We start from the raw sequence: 24627 nt of genomic DNA on the forward strand, positions 1-24627 counted from the left end.
TTTCTTTGGAGAGGCATTGGTATCCGCATGGCTTGACTGGTTGGTGTTTTTCCTACAATGCATTTCTTCCTTAGAGTCTTTCTTTCCCTAATCCTATCCCTAAGAACCGAAGGTTTTTTCAAGTTCGCAGCACTGGAATACCCTTGTCTGCTCCCACAACAGGCAGCAGGCTGGTAAATGCTGGTCATCTGCACCCGTCTGCGTTCAGCCTATCAGGTTTGAAGATTAAAAAGCCTCTCTCCCCTCAAATGCACCCCTGCCCTTGAGATTCTCTAGTAAAGAGGCAGAGAAATAGCCAGAAAGTTACCAGAATGGGGTCAGGAGACATTGTGGTGGAACATTCTGGAAAGGGAGCTGGGTGATTGCTGTACAGATGGTGTTGGGAGCACAGGCCACAGTGCCTGGTGCCCCAGGTGAAGCCTTGCACACGGGCTGAGAATAATGACCCATAGTGATGGACACGGAAATTGCTCCCAAGGCATGGCCTGTTCTAAATCTTCTAGCCAAAATCATTAGATTTGCTTGTGTTTAATCCCAGGTCAGCAGCACTGTTAGCTGTATTTTGAGGATGAGGAGGAATGGATCGGGAGCTTTTGTATAGAGAATGGACTTAGGAGGGGTTCAGGGGGATGCAGAGAGGCTGGAGGGCCACTGCAGCCACCCCCGTGAGAAGGGGTGGAAGCTCACATTGAGGAGATGGGTTTCAAAGGGACCTATTAGGATTGGCTGACGGATGGGATGGAATGGGCAGGAGAGCAGTGAGACAAAAATAGCCTGTGGGTATATAGCTTGAGCCGCACTCGGTACCCTGGGCTAGAAGCAAGAGTGTGGGTGAGTGAGGAAGGCAGTGAGAGCTCTGGGCCCTCCCCAGCAAGGGAAGGAGGCAGGAGTGGACACTTAAAGAAGCCTGGGCAGAAATGCTGGAGAGCCATGAGTCCTCTGCTGGCTTCAGCTCTGGTCCTAGAGATTGGAGCCAGCACTGGAAACGGGAATGGCAGGATTCGATTTAGGGGCTCCCTCTGGCAATGAAAAATTCTGTTGCAGACTTGGCCATGTAAACCAGGCCACGGAGACTGTCACGTGTCAAGAGAGTGGTGGTGGGGAGATGGAGGAGGCAGAGAGGCGGGCCATAATGGATAGGCTGCGAGGTGGCATGACCCTCCCCTGCCTGGCCTGGGAGCTGGGGCTGCCACTGCCCAGCCGGGGCTGGGCCTGTGCTGCCGCCAGGAACCACTTAGCTGAAACCAGGTCTGGTTTATACCTGTCCTTCAGGAGCTGATGCCAACTCCTACAGTACCCTTTTAAAAAGCCACACCAGAACAAATCCAGTACTTTCTTACTCCTGGTTCAGGGGGGTCTTGTGGCAGTAGCACAGTCTGAGTCCCTAGCCCTCCCTGCTAGAGAGGAATAAGGGACCCAGGCCCCACTGCCTAATTATTCCAGGGTGCCATCAGAGAGAGGCTGAGCTTGGACAAGGTGGCATTGTTCAAAGTGACACTAAACAAAATCCTCCCTGCCGTCTCCCAGGTACTTACCCAGAGCACTGCTCGCATTTACCCATTTCTCTCAGTTCAGGCCCAGCCAGGTACAGAGGCCAGATGGGAGACCTGAGGGTAGAACATGTTTCCTGGCGGAAACCCAAAAATGGTGACCATTCTGAGCCCTCCGAGAGACTGATGAATACTGTGGACCCCCCTGTCTAGGAAAACACACATTCACATGAAATTCTGACCACCCTCGGGGATTCCGAGATGAGGGAGCTCCTCAGAGGCCGTGCTTGCCCCTGCTCAGCTAGACAGAGGGAGATATCACTGACGAAAGGAGAGCACACAGCTGCCTTCATCGCCCTTGTCTGCCTCTCCCTTGTGAGGGGGAAGCCCTGGGTCCAGGCATGTGGCCTGGAGAAGCAAGGGCACCAGACACTGTGGGTCTGGGTGAGTAGTAAAGGCAGAGAAGGAATTAGAGGACTCCAGGTCCTTCGGCCCTCCTGAGTATGGGAAGATCATGGAAGCTGAAGTCTGGCCTCCCTGGGAGAGGAAACCAGGATGGAAGAAGCAGGCTCAGCCAACGCAACTGTGGAGAAAGGAGTTACACCATAAGTGTGTGCACATCAGATGCGCAGTTTCTCCTGGGAATGCTAGAGGGGGTAGAGTCAAGGGCCTGGTTCACATCCTGACTGCCGGGCTTATCAACCAAGTGTAATGATAGCATCAGCTATTATGGGAGAAACATGGACAGTGCCTGGCATTTTGTTACTCTCAGCTACATTCATTCTCACAAAACACTTCTCAAACCCAGTGCTGGTGGCTCATGCCTATTATCCTGGCTACTCAGGAGGCTGAGATCTGAGAATTGTGGTTTGAGGCCAGGTTGTGCAGACAAATCCACTGGAGTCTTATCTCTGAGTAACCAACAAAAAGCTAGAAGTAGAGGTGTGCCTCAAGTGGTAGAGTGCCAGCTATGAATGAAAAAGCCAAGCAAGAGCTCAAGGCCTGGAAATAAGCCCAATACCACCAAAAACAAAACAACAACAAAAAAAACTCTTCATTATTGTACAGGAAAAGAGACTGACCAGAGAGGCTAACTTCTTGCTCAGAGCCACTCAGCTAATTAGCAACCAAGTGAGAATTCAAGCTGGGTCTGTTTGTCACCAGACCTCTGCACTTAGCCTCATTAGGCACATTTGGAGAGTTCCAGAGTTGCCTGTTGGTCTCGATGACACTCATTGGTCCAGGTTCTCCAACAGGCGTTGCTGTGTGAAGTCTCCCTTCTTGTGCTCAGTGACACAGTACTAATCTTCTGGAATAGCCTGTTGTCCTATATGTAAGTAAGCAGAACGACCTAGACATCAGTGCTTCCCAGCTCCCAGCAACTGCTGATTGAAAAGAATATGTAATGATCTTGTATTAAAAAAAATTAAAAAGGCAACTCTGAATTCAGAAACATGTCTATTTTTAGACTTACCTTTCTTCTAATTTGATTAGAGCTGTAATGGGAGCCCCATAAAAAATTAGACATCACAGAAATAAAGTGCTGTCTCCCAGAGAGAACCACTGGAACGTATTATTTATTGGTAGTATCAGAAGCATTATTCAGTAAGTCTGTTTTAATAGCCACAGCAGCACCATGCACTTGGAAATTGTAGTACGTACACATGTAAGACACTCGTTACGAGATGCTTTATGAGAAAATGCTTGGTGAAAATGGGGTTTTGCAGACACCTTGAAATAACTCAGAAGCCCCAGGAGTAAGTTGTCTAGACTTTTTGGAACCAAATGTAGAAATGTATTTTAAACTTCACGAGCTCCCTCTTGTTCTTGATGGGTAAGGTTAGCCAGAGTGGAAGTTGTCGCATCTTAGGCTCCAGCCCAGGAGAAGGGAGCTGAGCACATTGTGCAGCGAGCCTCCTCCAGGAGGGGCTAAGGATCCCCAGAGCTCCCTCTCCCCCAAGCCCTAGTGTGTGCAGAGTTCAGCAGCCAGCCCACCCAGCAGAGCCGCTGAGAGCTGTCTGCTCAGGCACACATCCTTACCCACGCTCCAAAATCAGTCTACCTGGTGCTCAGCATTTACCTACTTCGGTGACCTTCATCTTCAATTAGTCTGGGGAAGATGTTTCCATACAAGGGAATGAGTTCTCAGCACTTGGCCTCAGAACCTTGTTCATCTGACACTGTCTCTGGACCCCGGTTTGCTCATCTCTGCATTGAAGGATTGATTTACAAGAACTATGAAGTCCCTTTGAGTTAGGAAGTTTTTGGTTGGGTCAGACTGACATCTGTTCCACCAGCGATCTGAGGCCTATACCTGAGAGGTTTGCTCTAGTCATCACTTACCATGGGGGAAGTTGGACAGTGTCTGTACACCCATACCGGTCTACACACCAGTTCCATGATCTCCTTCCTTCATTGTGTGACTGTGACACAGCACCAGCTGAAGGAGATGCACATGAGTTAGAGCTCAACCCTCAGCCTGGTGTGGCATGGGGCCCTGTTTGGATTTGGAATGTGGCACACAAAGGCCCCTCCAGCTAGCCCCTTCCTCCCCACGTGGAACTTTTTTGACGGCTCTTCTGACAAGCCAGGAACACCAAGAAAGTCTGTTAAACACCCTTCTTCCTTGACACCTAATGCTGTACACACATTGGCGTCCTCTCTGCCGCCCCTGCCAGGAGTCACTGGATGTGATGCTGCCAGAGCCTCTTCTGAGCCTGCACCCTGAAAAGGCGTCGGGCTGAGTGGGACCATTCTGGAGCCAGACTGCTCAGGTTCAGATGGCTGGCACAATTTCCTGGCTGTGGAACCGTGGCCAGGTCACTAATGTCTCTGGACTTCAGGTCATAAGCTACTGGGGGAATATCAGTTCATCATTCCCCTGTTTCGTGCCATCAGAGCTGCGCTTCCCTCACCCTGAGGATTATTAGAGTAGAGACCTGGTCTTGATGGGATCTTCCTACTTTCTATCTGCTCCAAGATGGGGCTGTTGGTAGGCCAGTGTAAAACAGCCTGCCAGGTAAGTGAAGCAAGACCTTTCTGCCAGGGAGACAGGCGGCTCCGCTGAGATGTGGCAATGGTCTGGCAGGCACAGAGCACGTGTGACACCCATGTAGTGTCTCGAACACTCTGCAGCTCCTGCTAGAAAGGTGCTTACTGCAGATCTCAGGGCACAGGGCTGGGGAAGAACAGGCCGAGGTGGTGGCAGCTTCCCTTCACTGTTCATTTGCCTCATGTCAGCCCCTGGGCTGCAGTGGGCATCCCCTCTGAAACAATGCTGCTCTGACTATAACATCTGTGGCCTGAGGAGAAAGTCCAAGCCACAGAGAATACTCCGGAAGGAGTTCTGCAGGAGGACAGCCAGGATGGGGAACAGAGACCTGCAGATCAGACAGGAAGTGCTGGCTATCAGCAAAGGGGAGGGAGTGTCTAGGAAATTGTCAGATCTGATTAGGAAATGCTGAATAGGCCCGGGCGTGGATTGCTATGCTGAGCACCTGAGCTCCTGCGTGCTCTGAGTGGGAAGTGTGTGCGGGATTTCAGAGGTTAGGACACAAAGAAGAATGTAAAGCATCTGATTAGTAATCCTTCCATTTGCCATATTGGTTGGATGTTGAAATACTAATGGTATCTTAAGATATTTTGGGTCAGGTGAAACATATTAAACTAATTTTACCTGCTTCTTTTTCCTTCTCAACTTAAACCAAAGAATATACAGTCCCATCTGTGTTTCTATTGAACAGTGAGCCTTCGAGAGCAATTTAAAGGCTTGACTAGGGGCTGCATCTGCACCTTGGGCCCGTCTGTGCTCTGCTTTCCCTGGGTCTTAGGCCACCAAAGCAGTGAGATGTTTGGAAATCCTCAGAACACACCAAGAACTTTCAGCCACATAGCCTCTGGGGAAAGCATGATAGCTACACTTCCTTCTCCCCCCGCCCCCCAACCCAGAGTCACCATCCTGGTTGTGTCACTGCATCTCATGCCCAGATCTGGCCCCTGTGGTTGGTTGTGCCCACTCTCACCCCCTAACAGGCACCCGGGGACCATCAAGCCCTATTAAACAGCAACTCCACCTAGCAGTTCCAGAGCTCAGAATCGGGCCCTATAGGAATTCACATCACATGAGCTGCACAGAGGCTGCAGGGAGGTGAGCAGAGCACAGCCACTGGGTTCCCGATGCACGTGAATAATTGAGCAACCTAGAAAGGCCACGGAAGACCATGTTGTACAGGTGGCAGCAGAGCTGCCTGGCCTGGTCCTTATGCAGCCTGCACTGTTGTCACTTTGGGCTGATTCTTCTCTGAGCACAGACAAGCAGGACTTTATTCTGAGGAAGCCAAGAGGCCTCCTGGCCCTACTGGAGCTAGAATTCATCCTGAACAATCTATAGCAGAGCCTCTGCTACCTCTTCCCCAACTCATCAGAGGGTTTCCATCTCAGAAGTGGCTCTCAAGGTTTCTCCTAGGCCAAGTCTTGTGCTCAGTTGCCAGAATGGCAAGAAGACAAGCCACAGTCCCTGACTTAATTCAAGAAACAGTCTTCAGTTGCCCCATGAAGGGCCTGTTGGATGCTGGGGAGTGTTTTCAGGGCCCCCCTCTGCACTATTGGGACAGGATGGCTTTGCTTCAGCAGTAAACTTCATGAGTAGTCTGGCTTTGTGCCCTGAGAATGCTAAACATCCAAGGTGTAGCCCGTAAGTCCAAGCAGGCCAGCTTCATGCCAGTTGGAGAGGACCCTCTGCCTTGTCTGAGACGGACTCGTGCTGGAAAGGAGGAAGTAAAGAGTGGGGATCCAGCAGGCTGGTCTTCTCCCCTCGTGTACATAGCTTGGCTTCAAGTCATGAGCTCCAAACCCGTTTGGAAAGGCAGAAGAGAAACAAGACCTTCTTTAAGCCCCATTCCTGAGCCAAGTGAGGATGTCTGCCATCTGCCTGGGCCTGCCTGCCGTGCCCCAGGGCAATGGTTCCAAGTGTGCAGGAAGTTATGTGGCTTGTGGGGTAGGGGCAATGTGGGGCCCTACTTTCCCTTTACTCTCTGTCCTGATCTCGCCCGCAGCACTGACAGGGCCCCAGTGACCCTGCACCTCGATGGGATCGTGCAGGTCCTCAACTGCCACCTCAAAGACACGGCCATTGGAATGATGACCAGGATTGCTGTTCTGAAGTGGCTGTACCACCTCTACATCAAGACTCCCCGCAAAGTGAGCCCGGTCCCACCCCCCAAGGCAACCCCTCCATACCAGAGGGCCTCTTCCAGGTCCACCTTGGTTTCCCAGGCCTGCCCATGCTTGGGAAGGTTTGAGGTGGCTGTATGGGTTCTAGTATGGCAGGGGATGTGAGGTACCCTCCATGTACCAGGGGGGAGAGGTAGAGGGGGGTCTGTTCAGACCAGCAGGATGCTGAAGCCAGTACAGGGGGAGGGGAGCTCATAAATGCCCCTTCTCTGTTTTCCAGATGTTCCGGCACACAGACAGCCTCTTCCCCATCCTACTCCAGACGTTATCAGATGAATCCGATGAGGTAGGTCCTCAGTGCCAGCTACTCCACCTTCCTTTGGCGTGGCCTGGGGGTCTCCCCACTGAGGTGTGCCCAGTTGGTTGGTTGATATCACGCTCTCCACGTCCTCTTGTCATGGTCATTGCAAGAGAGTTTTTTAGCTGTGTACCGTCCCAGCCACACAGCAGCATTTGTCCCGGAGTTGAGTCAGGATGTTTCTTTTCATTGATTCCCTGCCTTTCAACCAAGTCGTTACTGGGCGTAGCCATTCACAAGGGCAGATAGCGCCTGCCTCTCAGCCAAGGGGCAGTAGTTACTGGGCACATCCATTCACAAGGGCACAGCCCTTTTCTCCATCCATACCAGCTCTTCATGCTAATGGTCTGAGCAGTGATTCGCCCCTCTCTTTCCTTCTTCTGACTAGCAATCACTGTGGGCAGTGGGCAGAGCTATGTCTCTGGATAGCCGTAGAGGCATAAATTGACAGACCTGTCCACACTTCCAATAGAAACAGGGGAATGGATAGGGCTAGGATTAGACAAAACATAAGGAAACATTGCTCACAGATTCCTTGGAATGAGGCAGTTGGGTCCCCCCTGGGCTGGTCCCAAGCTCACATGAGACCCTGGGTAGCCACCCCACAGCCTGGATTTGCTTTTCTAAACCCAGATTGGAGAGAAAAGCCAACGAGCCAGCCATTAGCCTCTCAGTCCTCTGAAGGTTCTCTGCATTTCCAGAAAAATCTCAAACAGATGGTCTGTGCATGCTCCTGATCCCCCTGCCTGCCTTACCTCCTCCTCCACACCCGCCCTCATTGCCCCCTCATCCTGCTCCCTCACTCAGCGAGGCCCAGGTGGACGGGACACAGTTCTGCCTGTGAGCTGGGAGTGACTCACCGCATAGCCAGGCCCTCATTTCAGTACAGAAAGAAGAGGAGAGCTCTGCTGATTGCCGCCTTCTCTAGGACTGCACTGGAAGCAGCTGAGTTTTCAGTCTTTTAAATTGAGTTGTTTAATCCCATCCAGCTTGCTTTGCTTGGAATTGGCTTTGTGTGTGCGTGCATTTAGAGGGAGCAGGAGGAGATGCAGTCCATTAAACGGCTCTGTTGAGGTTGCGGCCGTGGAAACTTGATTTGCTGAAGCGCCAAATGTTGTCAGGGCTTTGGGGCACATCTTGTGGGCCCCATGGGGAGAGGATTAAAGCTGCTTTGGGAGACAGTTATGGGGGTGCGGTGAGAGAGAGGAAGAATCCCTCCTTCCCATCTCAGAGGAGAGATTTGTGGACCTGGATCATCATTGGTGAGTCACATAATTCTGCCACATCCTGGTTGTTCACCAGAATCCCAGCCTTAAATGGACCTTGGTGTTGAACTGTGAACTTGGCATTGGAAATACAGCCATGAATGAAACAGAGTTGTCTTCTACTGGAACTTCCTTTGCAAGGTATCTAGAAAGTGTTCTCTGGTGGATTTCTCCAAATACTTCCAAACACAGCTGTGATCAAATTGAGTTCGCTGGGGTTCAAGCACCATATTAGACCCTTCATTTGCAATAGCCAGAGATCTCAGGCAACAGTTTTCTGGGGAGCTCTGTTATTGCCATTTCTCAGTTCAAAAAGCTAAGGAAGGTTTAGTAACTGGCTTGCAGCAAGTTGGTGCAATAGCCCACACTCAAAGCCAATGCTGTTAAACTTCAAAACCTGTTCCCTTCACTGTTGAGTTACCGTGTGTTAGCCAGTGAAGAAGCAGTGGAGGTAGGATGCCTGGTCTAGTGGGATCAGCCCATTTTCTCCTGACTAGAGGAGAAGAGTTTCTGGACTTTTTCTCTTGAGAGAGATTTCAGTTTGATGTGGAGATGCATGTAGTTTGAAAAGGCTTCCCTTCAGCCCTCAAATCCCTTGTCCATCTTTCTTATTGATTTGTAGAAGCTCTTTGTATATTTGGTTCTTGCAATTTGTCATCTCTCTGGCAAATGTCTTTCTCTCCCAATATAATCATGATAAACTCACTCTCCTCACTCTGGCCTCCGGGGACAGGCTGTACCCAGGTGTTAGTAATGACGCAAGAGCTGGGCATAGGGAGGGCAGAGCTCAGAAGTCTAGCTCTACTCCCCTTCCCCCCTCCCCACACCCACACACCACTATTCACAGTCCCATTGGCACTTGGCCTCACTGGGATGTCTCATCTGCTGCTGTTCCTCAGTTCTGCCAGACTGACAGCTCCATAAGGCCACACCCTTCTGGTATCCTCTGTTGCCTCTGCTTTTCCCTTATTCACATAACTGGCTGTTTCCTCAGTACTGCCTGGTAGACATTGTGTCAAGATCCCTTTTGTCAGAAAGAATTCGCAGGTGTCAAATTAATATTCTTGGCACTGGAATAGAAATCCTCCCATTAGCTAGAGATCCAATTACTTCTTTTTTTAAGTGAAAACATGACCTTGATTTCCTCTGCATGGAATGTGGGGCGCATGCTCAGAAGCTTCCTGCTGGACCCCCACGTGGACTGGGGCAGTCATGTCCCAGCCTGAGCGTCCACTGGACAGACATCCTCTCCATCCTCCTGACAGTGGTGCTGGTCCCCTCACTGCCCCGCACCTGCCCTCCAGCCTGCATTTAAAATTCTCAAGGGCTCTCAGTCCCAATAGAAGAGACCAGGAAGAACATCCGTCCCCTCTTAAGTGAACGTTGACAGTCTGGACAATTAGTTAGCTGTCCCAGGCCTGGATCTTAGCTCTGCCGCTTCCTTGCCAGAGACTTTGAGTGAGGAATTTAGCTTCCTGGACCCATGAAGAGGGGTTAATGATGTTTACACCTGCCTTCTAAACCACTGTTCCCAGAGAAAGGGTGAAGCGCCCACTGGACCCTGCCCAGCACATGTAGCTGTCCATCCTCAAATCAGCCCCTCGGACATGATGAACTCCCCACTCACAAGCAAGGCTCCTCCCCAGTAAGTCATCTTGTGTCCTTCAGGACAGCCTCGGGGTCTTCCTGCATGGAAGTCTTCCTCATCTGAGGGTCATTCCCGTGTTTTATGTTTCTATTAGAATTAAGAATGGCACCCCTTTCTGGTAATGTTCCCCTCCCCCGCCCTACTTAGATCACGGGCTTTAGGGCAGACAGTTCAGGAGACCAGTCTTGGCTCTTCACTTAATGGTTGGTTGGCCTTGAACAAGTGCCCTAGTCTCTCTGCACCTCAGTTTCCTTATAGATGCAAGGAAGATAACAAAAAAGCCTCCCTCTACCTCTCAAGGTTTGTCGGGGGATTAAATGAGACCGTGAATATCAAATTCTTAGCACAGAACCCAGCACACAGAAACTGAGGAGGTAAGCAGGACCCTCCAATGCTAGTAGTCATTTCAAGAGAGGGGCCATCAACAAGATGGACACTTTGTCTGCCAAAAGCCCTCCCTTTAGCTTCAGCAGCCAGAGCTGGAGTAGAGACTCTCTCTCCTCTGTTTCCTGCCTGCCTTGAGAGGACTGAGGAGCACAGGCGTGCTTGAGGGACTTGTGTTCCAGCTCCAGGATCTAAGAAGCCAAGCAGGGGACCAAGTAGGGATTTGGATTTATGCCCCTCCGTGTCCTTCCTTCCTCCCTTCCCCACCTCTCAAAACCCATGGGTTGAAGGTGCCCAGCACAAGAGCAAGGCAGAATTCAGCACCAGCCTCTCTCATCAGAGCCCGTCATCAGCATCTTTCCAGCATCACTCCTCTGGCTCAAGTCGGGGAGGGCTTTTCCCATCCGGGAAGAAGAGAAAGGGCACCGTCGGCAGAGCCTCATCTCAAAAGCAAAAGCTCTTAGGCTAGGAGGCAGACCCCATGGGCCAGTCATCACCTGGCCCAGCCTTCTGCCGCGGAGCTTATTTGGCAGCCCCTCAGCATCTTCTCTGCATTTGGAACTGGGGTATTAAGGAGACTCAACCCAGGAGGCTCCTCACTCTTCCCTTCCCTTAGCTTCAAAGTCACCATCAGAAGTTGCTGATTTCAGGTTATAGCTGATAGAGGACTGGTGAAGCAGCAAAAAGAATGAGAATCACATTGCTAAAAAAATTGAAAGTCTGGATTCAGGGGATGTTATTCACAGCTGTGGTAGTCTAACTTAGGAGCCCAACTATATGAAGACTGTGAGCAGCCATCAAAACCAGTGAGGCACAGGCCGTGACCTAAGAGGAAAGGGACATGGAGTGTAGGTCCAAGGAATTGATTTGGAAGCAGCTGAATTAGAGCTTTTTGTAAAGGAGCTCAAAGTACCCTCTGGATGCAGCATCCATAGCAGCTTGCTGCCTTCCCTGTCTTCAACCCCGGTGGGATATCCCAGACCTGCAAACCACTAAGGGGAGGGAACTGGGCACCTTGGGAGCTGTTGGTTCTTTTCTTGTGTGAGTCTCAGCCTGTCCAGCCAATCTCTATCTCTGAGCCTCTCAGCCCCTCCCCAGCAGAGTGGGTTCCCAAGGAATGACTCTGCTGGGCCCTAGACTGTATTTAAGGACAGTTTGTCCAGGGAGAAATAGATTTCACCTGTTTCTACTGTCTAGGCCCCAGGAGAAATGCCACAGAAAATCTAAAGAGATCTCTCTCAAGGAAGAAGGCACACAGGTGGCCTGAGATGGGCCCTGTACAGATCTGGGGCTTGGGCTTCTTCTGTCTCAGGGCAGGAATGGCCCTCTCATTAAGTCTCTTTCCTCTTCACTGCATCCTGTCTGCCTCAATGTTTCCTCGACTTACCCTTTTCCAAAGGGTCCTTGTTACTTTGGTCTGGTAATTAACCACCTGGGCTGACTTTGCGTTTTATTTAGTGACAAGAGGAACTTGGGCATGAAGGCTCCCCTAGGGGAAAGCCCAGGTGCTTGCTATAAAATGGTAGTGGACAGCTCTGGTCCTCCTAGGTCCAAGGTGACTCAGGCTCTTCTTTCCAGTCTCCAGAGTGAGGGCCTTCTGTTGGTTACTGCCCATCCTCCAGTATCTGCTTTCAATGGGGGGGCTTCCACTTATTTAGAGGTTCCTCCATTGAGGGCATTTGAGGAGCTTGTGGTGGCCCCACTGGGGCCACAAACTGTGGCAGGTGCAGCGTGTCTGGGGAAGGACAGAGCACCCACTAAAGTTTAAAGGTGTGTGCATAATCTGCCCAGCTATCCTAAAAAGGTTTAAGCTATCTCAGTTTGATTTATGAAGTTGAGGTGTAAGAATGACTTGCCTAAGGTCACACTGCCGGATGAAGACTTGGGTGACAAATTTTGATGTGGGATAGATCTGACTCCAAAGCATCTAAAGCCTGGGACCAGCCTACATGAGGGTACTACTTCATCCAGGCCCAGTCCCAACATTGCATTGACAGTGTTTTGTCCTTGGCTAACCTTCAGTTGTGGGTGTACCTTCCCCCCTCTGAGCATTCATTTTGACCCTGTTCCCCTGCTCCTTCCCAGGTCCTTCGGAGCTACCCCTGAGCTACTCACTGATGCATTCAGAAGGTAAAAACTTCTCTCCCAAGCTCAGGCCAGAAACCCTCCCCATCGGGCCTTCTCCTGAAGGGCCCAGGCCAGTGGCTGCGATGTCTCTGGTCCTTTCCAGCTCTGAATCTGTGTGGTCCTGACTCCACTCCCTAGAATACTAATGCCGCCTGCTCAAAAGTGAACAGTATTATGAATGACTAAGAATGGGGCTCGTTCTTCCTCCTCACTTCTTTGCCTCGGTTTTTATTTCACTCCAATTATCATTCCATCCACCCTTCAAAACAAAAGCAGCCCTTCTACTCCTGCCTCGGTTCTGCAGGTTTCTTTAAAAGCAGATCACTCAGTAAGGTAAAAATTTTATATGTTATTCCTTGAGAACTAAGGCATAACATCCCAGTAGCTGGATTCCTCAGCTAGGAGCTTGCCTCACATGGGAAGCTGTGCAGGACCTTTTGCTGCAGCTCGGGGACACTGGATACTGCCCACACTCAGCATTCCGGAGGCTGGCCTTACAGGGACAGGAAACCCCATAGCCAGGGAAAGGTGCTGGAGTCCAGCACCAATCTCTAGGCCTTCTTTGGGGCCAGCCAGGACTCGAAGCCCAAATTCTAGCAGCTGCCCTCCATAGCCCAGTTAAGGGATCGGTAGCCACTGCTAGGCCCAAAGAGGGCATAGGGGTGTTTGTTTAGCAGTACTGGGGTTTAAATTCAGGGCCTCACATTTGCTTGATAGATGCTCTAGCACTTAAGCCACTCCCCAGATAGGGTCTTATGTTTTGTGCCTAAGACTAGCCTGGACTGCAAGCCTTCTGCCTATGCCTCTCCATGTAGCTGGAGTGATAGATGTGCCCACAACACCAGGCTTATTTTTGGAGATGGGGTTTTGCTAATGTTTTTGCCTGACTTGGCCTTGAACCATGATCCTTCTGATCTCAGTAACTGGGATTGCAAGCATGCACCACCATGTCCAGCCAGGAATTAGGTCTATGTTCACCACAACCCTCGTAAAAGGGAACTTTTCACCTAAGAGGAAGCTGAAGCCCAGAGAAGTTAAGAAACTTGATCAAGATCTCCTCTTAGATGCTTCATGAAGCTCTCCCCACCACCCATACCCCCATACCTCTTTTGCACGAATCCTGTTCACTCAGACCTTCTGCTAGCCTGTATCAGCTTTGATGATGACAGCTTAACAGGGGGCTCTGGGAGGGCAGAGTCTATCTAGCCCATGGTAGGTGCTCAGAATCTAAGAAGGTGGAAGTGGAGCAGCTGTGATTGAAGTGGTATGACACCAGTCTGGAACAAAAAAGCTAGTGTGCACATGCACACGCGCACACACAACAAACAAAGAAGGTGAAAGGATGGGAGTTTGGCTGCACAGTGAGTCCACTCAGGCCTGTCCCACGTCTCCAGGGCTCTCTCTGCCAGAACACATAAGCCTTAAGAAAGAAGCTGCCTCCTCAGGACTGGAGCTGTGTGTCTCTTGAAAGTAAGCTGGGATTCACCCAAGCCCTGGAGGTAGGCAGGAGCCCCTCTCCTGGTTGCTATGGCCCTGGCTTATCACTTGGTAACCAGGCTCTAAGGGGGGTGAGTGAGCATTGCTCTCCCACTGCACTGAACTTCCTGCCCGGCTCCCGGGAGAATTTATAGCCCTGAGGGGGGACCCTCCTGGTCAAGGGCCCGGGATGGGGGACGTGATCAAAGGCTGGGCTAAGCAAGGAGAGTGAGGGCTCTGATCTCCAAGCTATCATGCCCCTGGCAGGCCTTGCTTTTCTCTGTACCCCCAGAGGGACAGCTGCCAGAGCCCACATTGTGCTGCACTACTTTATCAGGAGGCTGACAGTAGCATTAGGTGCTGGCCTTTTGCACACACAGCAAAGAACTAGGCACTTAAGGAAAGATTTCCAAAGTCCATTTAAAGAAAGCTGCCTTGTTCCCCAAGGGCTTGTGCTCCAAGTCAAGCAACACTAACCAAGATGTAGATGTGTATATTTTTAAGTTGTTTATGCTTTACCAAGACACAAAAAGGTTTTACTCAGAGTGGTTTTCTGAATGGGAGATAAACTAGGTCTGGGTGTGAGCAGTCTTCTTCATCCATCCCCGAAGCGCAATGCCTGCCTTGTGGTGGGAGGCAGGCTTACTGTGCCCCACTGTAGACCACAGCTCTTCTCGGAATGCCAGTCCCATTGCTGCTTTTTCAAGCTGTATTTACTTGGTGTCCAGGGCGGAGGCCTTTGGCCCTGGTGCTAGCTGGTGTGGGTGCCTTTCTTTCCCACTGTTCTTGGCTTGCAGAGACCCCTTTGGCCTTCAGGCTGGCTTCCTAGGGTGAGCCCCTGGCTAGCTCCCCATGCTGCAGGACAGCAGGAATCATTCTGAATGTATTAGGGGACTGAGAAGGCCTGGCCTGCTAGGCTATACACGTATAAAGAAACGAGTCAGGGTCTGTCTGGAAGAAAGCAGAAAGGCCCAAAGTTTGTGGCTTCCATGCCTCTACCCCTCATATCAACTCTGCTTCACAGTCTGAGGAGCAGCTTGACCTAATCCAGAACCCAGACAAGGCCCTGCGACCTCACCACTGTGGACAGCAACAGCAGATAGCCCTTGGCAAAGGCCTGTGCCAACCAGACTGCAGCTTCCAGGGCCTGGAGCTGAAATCGCCTTTCCCACCAGTACCAAGAACATTCCCTTGGGAACATTCTTGCCACTTCCTCCCAGCTGGGTCTGGAGAGAGCCCAGATTGGTGATTTCTTGTCAACATAAGGATTTCCCCAGCAGGAGCTGGGATGCGAAGCCAGCCATGGTGGCCATTGCAAGCCCAAAGCTTTCTAAATGTTTCTCGAAGCTCTGTGGGTACACTGTAATAAGTTTCTCTGTCCTTTCCCTTGGCAGAAGTCCATTTTCCTTCCTTCCTTCCTTCCCATAAACTGCAGGGCAACATATGCCAAGTGTCTCACCTGGCATTTCCAGCTGAGGATGCTTGGTGGTAGGCAAGAATGGGCTTCTGGGCCATGCAATACCCATCTCCAGTCTCCAGGATGGCAGAGGACTAGCCACAGCAGACAGAGAGGAGGGCAGGCCAAGTGCTTTTCAGGGCTGGGCTGTGGACTAGTGTTGGGATGGTGGATGCAGGATGGACTAATGAAAGGAATAGGAAAAGGTACCATCTTTGAGAGCTGCTTTGTTGCCCCCTAACTATGAGAAGGCACTCAAAGCTGGCACAAAGGGGATTCACCCCAGAAATCCCTGGCTTGTCCCTCTTTTTCTGTCCCCATAGAAGATAAGCCCCTTCCCTTCAGGCCTGCCCTGAGGTCTCCCCCCCAGGCTGTACCAGGTGCACTCTACTCAGTTGCCCTCAGCCTTGACCCTTGTACTCCAGAGAGGAGGCAAAGCCACCCCATTCAACTCCTGAGTCAGGGACCAGCTGATGGGCCCTCCCCACCCCCTCCCGCTGCTATGGTAACAGCAGGCACTCCTGCTCCTGCAGAATATTGCTTTCTTGTAACCTCCCTCTCCCTCCTTCTTTTCCCCCCTTCTTTCTCTCACACAAAAAGAAAGCACAAGTGTTTTATATTCATTTTGCAAAAAAAAAAAAACGCTGTGTAGTGCATACTAATTGGTGTGGCTTCCTCCTGCTTTCTTTGAGCCATTCCCCATTCTCAGAGCCAGGACTCCAGGCCAGCCATGGGCATGGACCCAGGAGAACTGGATCTGTTTTCCTAGAGGCAAAGCCACATGGGCCACATGAGCTCCCTAGCTCTGGAGCCCTTTCTCTGTGGATGGTGTCTTGGGAAGAGTGGGGCACCGTGCCCTGCAGGGCCTGGACTCAGGGCCCGTCCAACTAGGAGGGCAGCTCCTTGCCATCTCTAGCTCTTATCAGAGTCCCTTCTCTATCAAGGCTCTCCTCCTACATTACAAATCCTCAAGGTGCAAGTCAGGTCCAGTGAGCTCCAGAGCTGGAGATCAAAGACCACCACACAACCATGGTGCCTCCCAGTCTGTCCCCACTGCCCAAGCAGCAACCTGTGCTCCGTCAGGCCGCCCCTTCTCTTCCTCACTTCTGTGAAATGGAGGGGGTGATGTCATTGTTCCAATTTCTGCTTTAACCCTGGTGTTTACGTGGGTGTGGGTGGGTGGGTGGGTGTGTGTTTGTGTGAACCCACATGAGTACAAGTGGTGTTGCCCCAGGCAGGACTGTGAGCTTTCCAACAGCCCCAGAGAAATCAGAGACAAATCATTTGATGTGTGAGCACAAAAGGAGTGGCTGGGATTACCAAGGAACATGTAGACAACATTTCCGGCTTGAATTGTGCAATCGAAATATAATTTGCATCCATTTGCCATTTGGTATTAAACTTCCTAAAATAAGGGAAATCAAAATGTAAAATATGCAGTTTTGTTGGCCATGATCGCTAGTAGGGAAGCGGAGGTACAGAGATGCACATTGTCTTCAGAAACCCTTGATGTGGGCACTGCTGTCCCAAGCTAGGGTGACTGAACAGTAACTGTGAGGCCAAAAAACATGTTACAGAGGAAGTGAGCCATCCTGTCTTTGTGCCTACTTTCTGCACTTGGTGCATAAGATACAGTCATTGCCTGTATCTTTAGGGGATATGTTCCAGGATCCCCATAATGCCAGAATCCAAAGAGGCTTACGTCCCTATATAAACCTACATACCTACATACATCATTCCATATGCTCAAACTCATCTCTAATGCAATGTAAAGAGTTGTACTGTATTGCTTAGGGAATAATGACAAGAAAAATGTCCACGTGTACTACATTTTTTTCCCTCTAACTTTTTCAATCCATGGTGGCTTATATCCTCAGCCACAGACAACCAGGTATATCTCCTCTAGTCTGAAGAGCAATCTTGGAAGGTCAAGCTCATTTGCATATGTGGTGGAACTGAGACTCCCTAATACTGACAAAGCAGACTCCTTTGTCTGGTTCATAAGCTTATGACCATCTGTCCCAGTCATTCCCTCTGGCCTGCAACCTCTCTGGAACTAGACCACAGCTTAGTTTCTGGAATGTGCTACCTCATTCCTGCATCTGTGAGTAGCTTATGCTAGTTATGAAGATGCTTCAAATGCCTTTCTCACCTTTTTCTCCCCATTCCCTTGGCAAACTCATGCTCAAATGCTTCTGGAGTCTCTGGCTCCCCTCAGGCTGAGTTGCTGGCTCCAGCCTATTTTGTCAGTAAATGCTTACCCGTGTGTCCCCATGAGCCTGTGATTCATCAAAGGCAAAGGTTGGCCAACCCAGCATCATAAATCCTACAACTGGAGAGCTGGAGTAGCTGGAGTAGCTTCTCAATAGATACTGGGAGGAGGAAGGCTGTGATGGATGAAGTTAAATGGCCCAGGATCATGTACCTGAGGGTCAGGATACAGATTAGAAGTTATGATTGTCTGGCCACAAGGTCCTGAGTAGTGTTATGATCAGGCTCAAGTTGGGGGACCAGATCTGGGTGTGAGGAGACTCGTCATAACTTTGAGCTAGGGACTGGCCAAACCTCAGTGAGACTGTTTAAAGGTAACGCTGATGACAGGCGTTGGTTCTGGCTGGCAGTACGGACAGCTTCCTCTTCTTCCACATACCATGGAGCCACTCAGAAGTCAGGCCTCACATGCCGCTGACTCTTCCCAGACAGCTTGTCTAATGGAAATAATAAGCACTCACCAGATACCTCCTTGTTGGAGAAGCACGTTGAACAGGTGTCACTTGGCTTTCTTGCTCACAGCAGGTGTTCTGCCACTTGATCCATACCTCCCATCTAACATTTTCTGGGTAATTAGAGATGGTACCTTGAAGAATGTTCTACCCAGGCTGACTTTAAACCTCAGTCCTTCAATCTCAGCCTTCTGAGTAGCTGGAATTATGGAATAAGCCCCCAGCTTCAGGCTGCCTGCCAGGAGAAATGGTACCGCTTTTACCAAGGCTCTTCTACCAGGGATGTTCTGGATTGTAGGGACAGCTCAGGGTTGTAACACTATGTGACTTGCACTCACTCTCCGAACTATCTCCCATACTCCATTCTGCCTCTTGGAAGACCTCAGCAGGCAGGTAGTCAGATTCCAGAAGGCTTGCTCCACCCAGTCATGGCTGAACATTAGAAGTCATGCCCCTAACGTGGAGGCTCTGCCGTAGCACTATCCTGTGGCAGGGTGTTGGGCAGGGCTGAAGCCATTGCACACAGCAGAACGTAGCCTGGAGTGCACTCTCTCTGGTCCTCATACAGCCCAGTAGCCCTGAGATACAGTCTGTGCATAGTACATGCTAGTACCAAGCCCCATGTTTCTTGTGGACCCCTGTAATCCCTGCTGAGGACCACATAAGAGTTAGTGGAAAGACAACTCACATCCTGATTCCAACTATCCTCTAGACCTCCCGCTTCACCCCATCAATCTACTGCCCTGTGTAGCCTCTTCAGTCTATACCTCCATTACACTCTTCTGAGCCATGGTCTTGGTGGTAGCTCTCTGTCTCTGAGCTTACTTCTACCAGATCAGTTCAGCTCACAGTAGGAACCTCACCCCTCATCCTCCTCTTGTCTCCCCAGGTTGTCCTGAAAGATCTGGAGGTGCTGGCAGAAATTGCTTCCTCCCCCGCAGGCCAGACCGATGACATAGGCCCACCTGATGGTCCTGATCTCCGCATCAGCCACTCAGAGCTTCTGGTGCCCACCTCTGGCCGAACCAGCATGCTGAATCCTCCCAGTAAGTATGCCTTTGAGACCTCCTGTCCCAGGGGCTTGTAAAATGCTAGTGCTGGACCAGGAAGTTCTTCAGTCTATCGTTTATGAGTCCCTGAGTTGTACCAGAGTATGAGGGATCAGTAGATTTCCTGCCCATAGTCTGTCACCATAAAAGAGACAGCCACACCTCGCCCTCTTGCAGTCTTCTGGCTCACACTCCACCATCCCATTAGAACACATCCTAATTACTGTTTTCTCTCATCTTCTTGTACCTTCGATGCTTTGGACCTACTGGCTGACCATCAGAGGCAGCTGATGATTTCTTACCTAGGCAGTGTCTCTCCAGACAGGAGGGCAGGGCCCTCAGTCTCTGGTCTCACAGGTGGAAGAGGCTATACAGACATTTCACTGAGAAGCTCAAAGCAACTCTCAATATGGCAGGCAGCCCAGGCAGGACCCAGGATGACTCAAAATAACAGGCTGTTTCAGGCTAGTCCTTGGAAGTAGCCAGTGCATTCTGAAGGCTCATCTTTTGTGTTCTTTCCATACAGCAGGTGGCTCTTTTCCTTGGACAGCTCCTCCCCTCCCAGGCAGACATCACCTCTCTCTAGCAGGTGATCCTAGAAAAAGCCCCAGGACATCAGTTGATAGGAAAGTACCCAGTGAGGCTGGGTTGTCTACCTGAGTGTGTCATCCCCTCTTGACATCCACACACCAAGTCTTCTTCGGTGTTACACAAGCTCAGGACCTATCAATGACAGCATCATTCTGCAGCCTCATCCAACTGATGGCAGGTCTATAGACCATCTACCTGGCCCAGTAGAAGCTCCTTGGGCCTATTTGTTCAGAGATTAGGCCATCTGAAAAGTTGAGGGTGTCACTAGATTCCCAATGCCAGGTCAGATTGCAGAAGGCACATGTATCAAAGACACTTCCCCATTACACGGAAAGCCCTGGCCTCCTTAGCCCGGCAATCACCACCTCCCTGTGTGTTCTGCCTGTCTGGAGAGGGGAGTGGGGGCTGTGGCAGCAGCCTACTTCCTTCTTTTCTCCCTATTTCCTCAGGACACTATTGTTTGCTTGGGAGCCCAGTTTCCTCTGATCTCCAAGTCATGGCAATTAGTGGTCACCATGGTCAGGTCAGGGAAGCATTTCCTACATCCTGACCTCCAAGATCCCCATGGGACTCCCACCCCTTGTCCCTCAGCACAGGAGTACACTCTCTACCCTCTGTCCCCAAGTGAGCACAGGGGACCCAACCTGAAGTTCCTGGGAAAGATAGCAGGGATGTTAGTCACAGGGGGAAGGGCAGACTAGAGTATGGGAACTGCACCAAGACAGGAAGAAGGAAAGGCTCTTCTGGGAGGGAGGGGGTCACAATGAGTGGAGGTCAGGGAGGAAGCCAGGGAAAGGGACCTTGAATCAGCCCAGAGCCCTGCCCTACCATCTTCTGTACCCTCTGAATGGAGACATCCAAGCCCTACAGCTCAGAATAGAACTGGCTCTCCCAGGATCTTCTGATCTGACCTATCTTCTGTGAGGTGTGTTTTTTTCTTCCTGGGCCCAGAGAGATTGGTGAGCTGGGTGTCAGTGGCTTATGCCTATAATCCAAGCTACTCAAGGAAGCTGAGATCTAAGGATTGCAGTTTGAAGCCAGCCCAGGCAGAAAAGTCCACATGAGACTCTTATCTCCAGTGAACCACTCAAAAACCAGAAGTGATGCTGTGGCTCAAAATAGTAGAGTGGTAGCTTTGAGCAAAAGAGCTCAGGAACAGTGCCCGGGCTCTGAGTTCAAGCCCCATGACCAGCAAAGAGAGAGAGAGGTTGGTGATTAAGACATAGACATTGATTCCCACTAGTGAAGGGATGGCCTAGGGAACTACTGTAGGTACCCAGGCTAGAGTTATGGTCTAGCAGTCCAGAGTTGGGGTCCTTGAGGGCTCTAAACATCAAGCAACTACAACTGCTAGGGGATAACTTTGTGGACGTAGTGGCACACACCATGAAGGATAGGGGCTAACAATGCTGAGATGGTAGAGGCTTGCCTCAGCCTGCCAAGGCTGACAGACTGGCTCACATCAGCTAGGGACCCACTTGGAATTCATAGAAAAACAAGAAGAATGCCAGATGGGAAGAATTTCCATCCTGGGAAGAACACCAAGGAAATGCCTGCAGCCAGTAATGCTTCTTGCTTTGAGAATGCACAGCAGGGCCAGGCACCAGTGGCTCATCCCTATAATCCTAGCTACTCAGAAGGCTGAGATCTAAGGATCACGGTTCCAAGCCAGCTGGTGCAGGGAAGTCCATGAGTCTCTTAGCTCTAACAAACTACTCAGAAAAAGCCAGTGGCTCGAGTGGTAGAGTGGGTAGCCTTGAGTGCAAAGAGGTTCAGGGACAGGGCCCAGGCCTTGAGTTCAAGCCCCAGGACTGGCAAAAATTAAAATTTTAAATTAAAAAAAAAAAAAGAATGTGTAACACCTTGAGCCATGAGCTCTTCGTCTGAGCCTATATTTGTGCTTCAAGGCTGTGAGAACCTCCAGGCAGAAGCACATGTGTTTACATGTGCGAGTCCACAGCTGGCATCAGAATACACAAGTTGGTCCATGATTTTGAAAGGTCAAGCTCAAACCAGTAATAGAAGAATGCAGGGGGAGGAGGAGAAAAGGAATTCAGGAAGCCAGAGTGCCCTTTCCCCTCTCCTGCCCCAGCTGTCCTGGGAAGACCCACACCAGGCGCCGAGGACGCGTAGGGTGGTGTTTAGGTCAGAAAGCATGCAGGAAATGTACATTTGTTCCTCTGCTGGCTGCTTTTCTCCAAAGGGCCTCTCCAGCCTGTCCAGAGTCATCATGTCTATTCCGTATAGCATGCAGCCTGTCCTGTAGGGCCAGCCCCTCCTGTCTGGATTCTTCTTTCTTTTGGCTCTCTGGGTGTAGCTCTGAGGCTTAGTGCTGTGTCAGGGGAGATTGCTCTATGCTGTGAAGAGACTTTCTGGGACACAAAGAAGGCAGGGAGCCTAGTAGAAATGAAGTCAGGACATCTGCAGGAAAGGAAATGGCCCTCCTATGCACATTAGGTTGGTAAAGGCAAATGGTGCAGATCGCACATAGCAGTGGGGAAGCAAGACCCATGCCACGCCTGGGTGGCTGCTGGGCTGGCCTGAAAGCGCCGCAGCTGCGGGCCCCAGGGCCCTGGAGGCAGATTTGCCCGTGTGAGATTTTCCTCTCCCCTGGCCTAATGTAAACAGCGCCAGTCCAGAGGCTCAGGTCTGGATTCTCCCATCACTGCCTCCTCCTTCATTCCTGACCAGCGAAGAGCTACTTCAGGATCAACAGAGGGATCTGCCTAGGCAAGTCGCTCTGGGAGAAACTGGCAGAGGACATGTCTCCCTCTCCCCTGGGGCTTGGCTCCCTCTTGACCCACTCAGGAGGGGCCCCGGGAAGAGAGTACAGTTCCCAGGCCTTCAGGCCTTCCCTGACCTCAAGCCTATGCAGGAAGCTTAACGGGACCAAGGAGGCCCCTGGGATCAAGCCCATTGTCTTCCCGGGGCCTGGACAACTCTGCTGCCAGAGAAGGAGCACCTACACCTGAGGCGATCCAGACTGGAGGAGATGCAGAGCCGAGCACAGCAGCAGTGCGGTCGATGATCACCCCAGAGTAATGCTTGCCCCCTTCTTGGTGGAACAAGAACCACTCGTGGGAGCGCACCTTATAGGCTCACTGATCCCAGATGTCTCATCTCTAGCTCTAATACTGGGCAAATGAAATCTTCCATTGCATTCCTTGCAGTCTGAGCCCCTGTGGCCAGATACCAGCAGTGTCTTCATGTTGCCAGACAACACATTCTAGAAGAAATCCTGAGAGCCATCTCTGGATGTTTCCCCTGGGAGTAACGGTGGAAACTGCCTGTCAGCATTGGTGGCACTCTCACCGGGACAGCAGCTGAGCACTCGATGTGGGGTGGCCCACCTGGCTGAGCCTGACTCCTCATGACAGTGCTGAGAGGGAGCACTCTCGTCATCCCTTTGAGCAGGGATAGTGACAGGCATTGTGTTGTGACTAATAACCTCCTAGCCCACACTCACAGCCCTGGGGAAGCCTGTGTCACAAGATGAGGAGTAGGAAGGTGGTGGTCCAAGGCTAGGCTGGGTGCCTCCTTGGGGACCCAGCCTGGTGGTTCCTAAGGAAGCCCCTCCCGTCCTCACAGTGACTTCAGGGGCATGCCCATTGTGGCCTCAAGTCAAGGAGCACTTGATTTCTGGCTCTCCCCTCTACTCACTGCAGTTGCTAAGATCCTTTGCCCTGGGGCACCTGGGAACCACCACATAAACTGACTGAGAGCTCCCCTGTGGATGGAGCTGTGAGGGGCTTCATTCTGTGTGCACTCCAGCCAGCTCCAATAGCCTGTTCTCTGTTCTCCAATAGCCTCCCACTCACTCCCATATGCCTGGCAGAGCTGACCTGTGCTCCCTCCTGGCTGTGACCTCCTAGACCCCTGCTGCTCCTCGGTGACCCAGAGTTGTCAGAACTGCAGTCAACGTGGCCAGCCCTACCTCTCAAGAGTTGGATTTTACCAGGATCACAAAGGATCCAGCTCTGGGCACAGGCTCACATTTACTCATCTATGAATCTCCAGCATCCAGCACCCAACAAGGATTGGCACTATTTTTTGGAATTCATTTAAAGGAAGGGAGATAGGCACTGTCACAAAGGATGAGTTCACCGCCCAGGGTACTGCCCTCTTGGGCCCTAGGTACCAGGCCTGCATGACCGGCTCCCTCCCTCCAGGGCTGCCCTCCATTCCGCCCTTGCTCTGCTGCAGCAGCTGCCCCTTCCTGGTAGCAAAGGGCTGTGCAAACCACTGCTGCCCTGTCAGCTAGAAATCCCTCCCATGCCCCCGTGTGACTCATTAGCATCCCTCTTTCTCCGAGCCATGCACCTGCAGCACTTCCTGGATGTGGGTGAGGCCCCATGCCCCTGTCCTTACTGACCTCAGCAGGGCCATCCACAGATACAGTGGTTGCCTCCTGAATCAGCTCCCCAGGTACTGTTGCTGTTAGATCGATCGTTCGTCCATGCAGCCATGGGGTTTGTACTCCTGCCAATTGAACAGATATCATCAACACCCCTGGTTCCAAGCCTCAGTTTGGCCTCCCTTTCTCCTGGCCACTCTATTCTGTGTGGAAGCCATCCCTTCTGCATCTGTCCCCTTTGACTCACACAAGCCTCCCAGTCATGCTGCTGCTTCCATGAAGCACTTCCTGTGCCAGCTATGGGCACACTCCTTACCCTCGGGATGGTTCACAGATGAGAAACTGGCCTCAAGGAAGTCTCACTGTCTCCACCACCCTGCTAGCAGTGGCAGGGCCTGGATCTAATCTAGGCCCTTGTCCTCTCGGGGCAGCAGCTCCAAATGCCCACCCAGTAGGGGCTGTCCAAGCACAGGGCCCCAACCCCACCAGGGAAGGAGAATGGAGAATGGAGCAGAAACCTTGCTGAGCCTGCGC

General features: G+C 51.3%; 1 protein-coding gene across 1 annotated transcript in view; it reads left to right on the forward strand.

The window, feature by feature from the left end:
* Vac14 (VAC14 component of PIKFYVE complex) overlaps positions 1–24627 on the forward strand; it is a 92407-nt gene that overhangs the window by 25763 nt on the left and 42017 nt on the right. The window contains exons 11-13 of the mRNA XM_070026254.1: positions 6545–6689; positions 6943–7008; positions 18989–19145. Coding sequence (XP_069882355.1) covers positions 6545–6689; positions 6943–7008; positions 18989–19145 — 368 coding nt within the window. The remainder of the gene's footprint in view (positions 1–6544; positions 6690–6942; positions 7009–18988; positions 19146–24627) is intronic.

Source organism: Dipodomys merriami, unplaced genomic scaffold, assembly GCF_024711535.1.
Source record: "Dipodomys merriami isolate MVZ:Mamm:240054 unplaced genomic scaffold, mDipMer1.0.p SCAF_176, whole genome shotgun sequence".
NCBI classification, from domain to species: Eukaryota; Metazoa; Chordata; class Mammalia; order Rodentia; family Heteromyidae; genus Dipodomys; species Dipodomys merriami.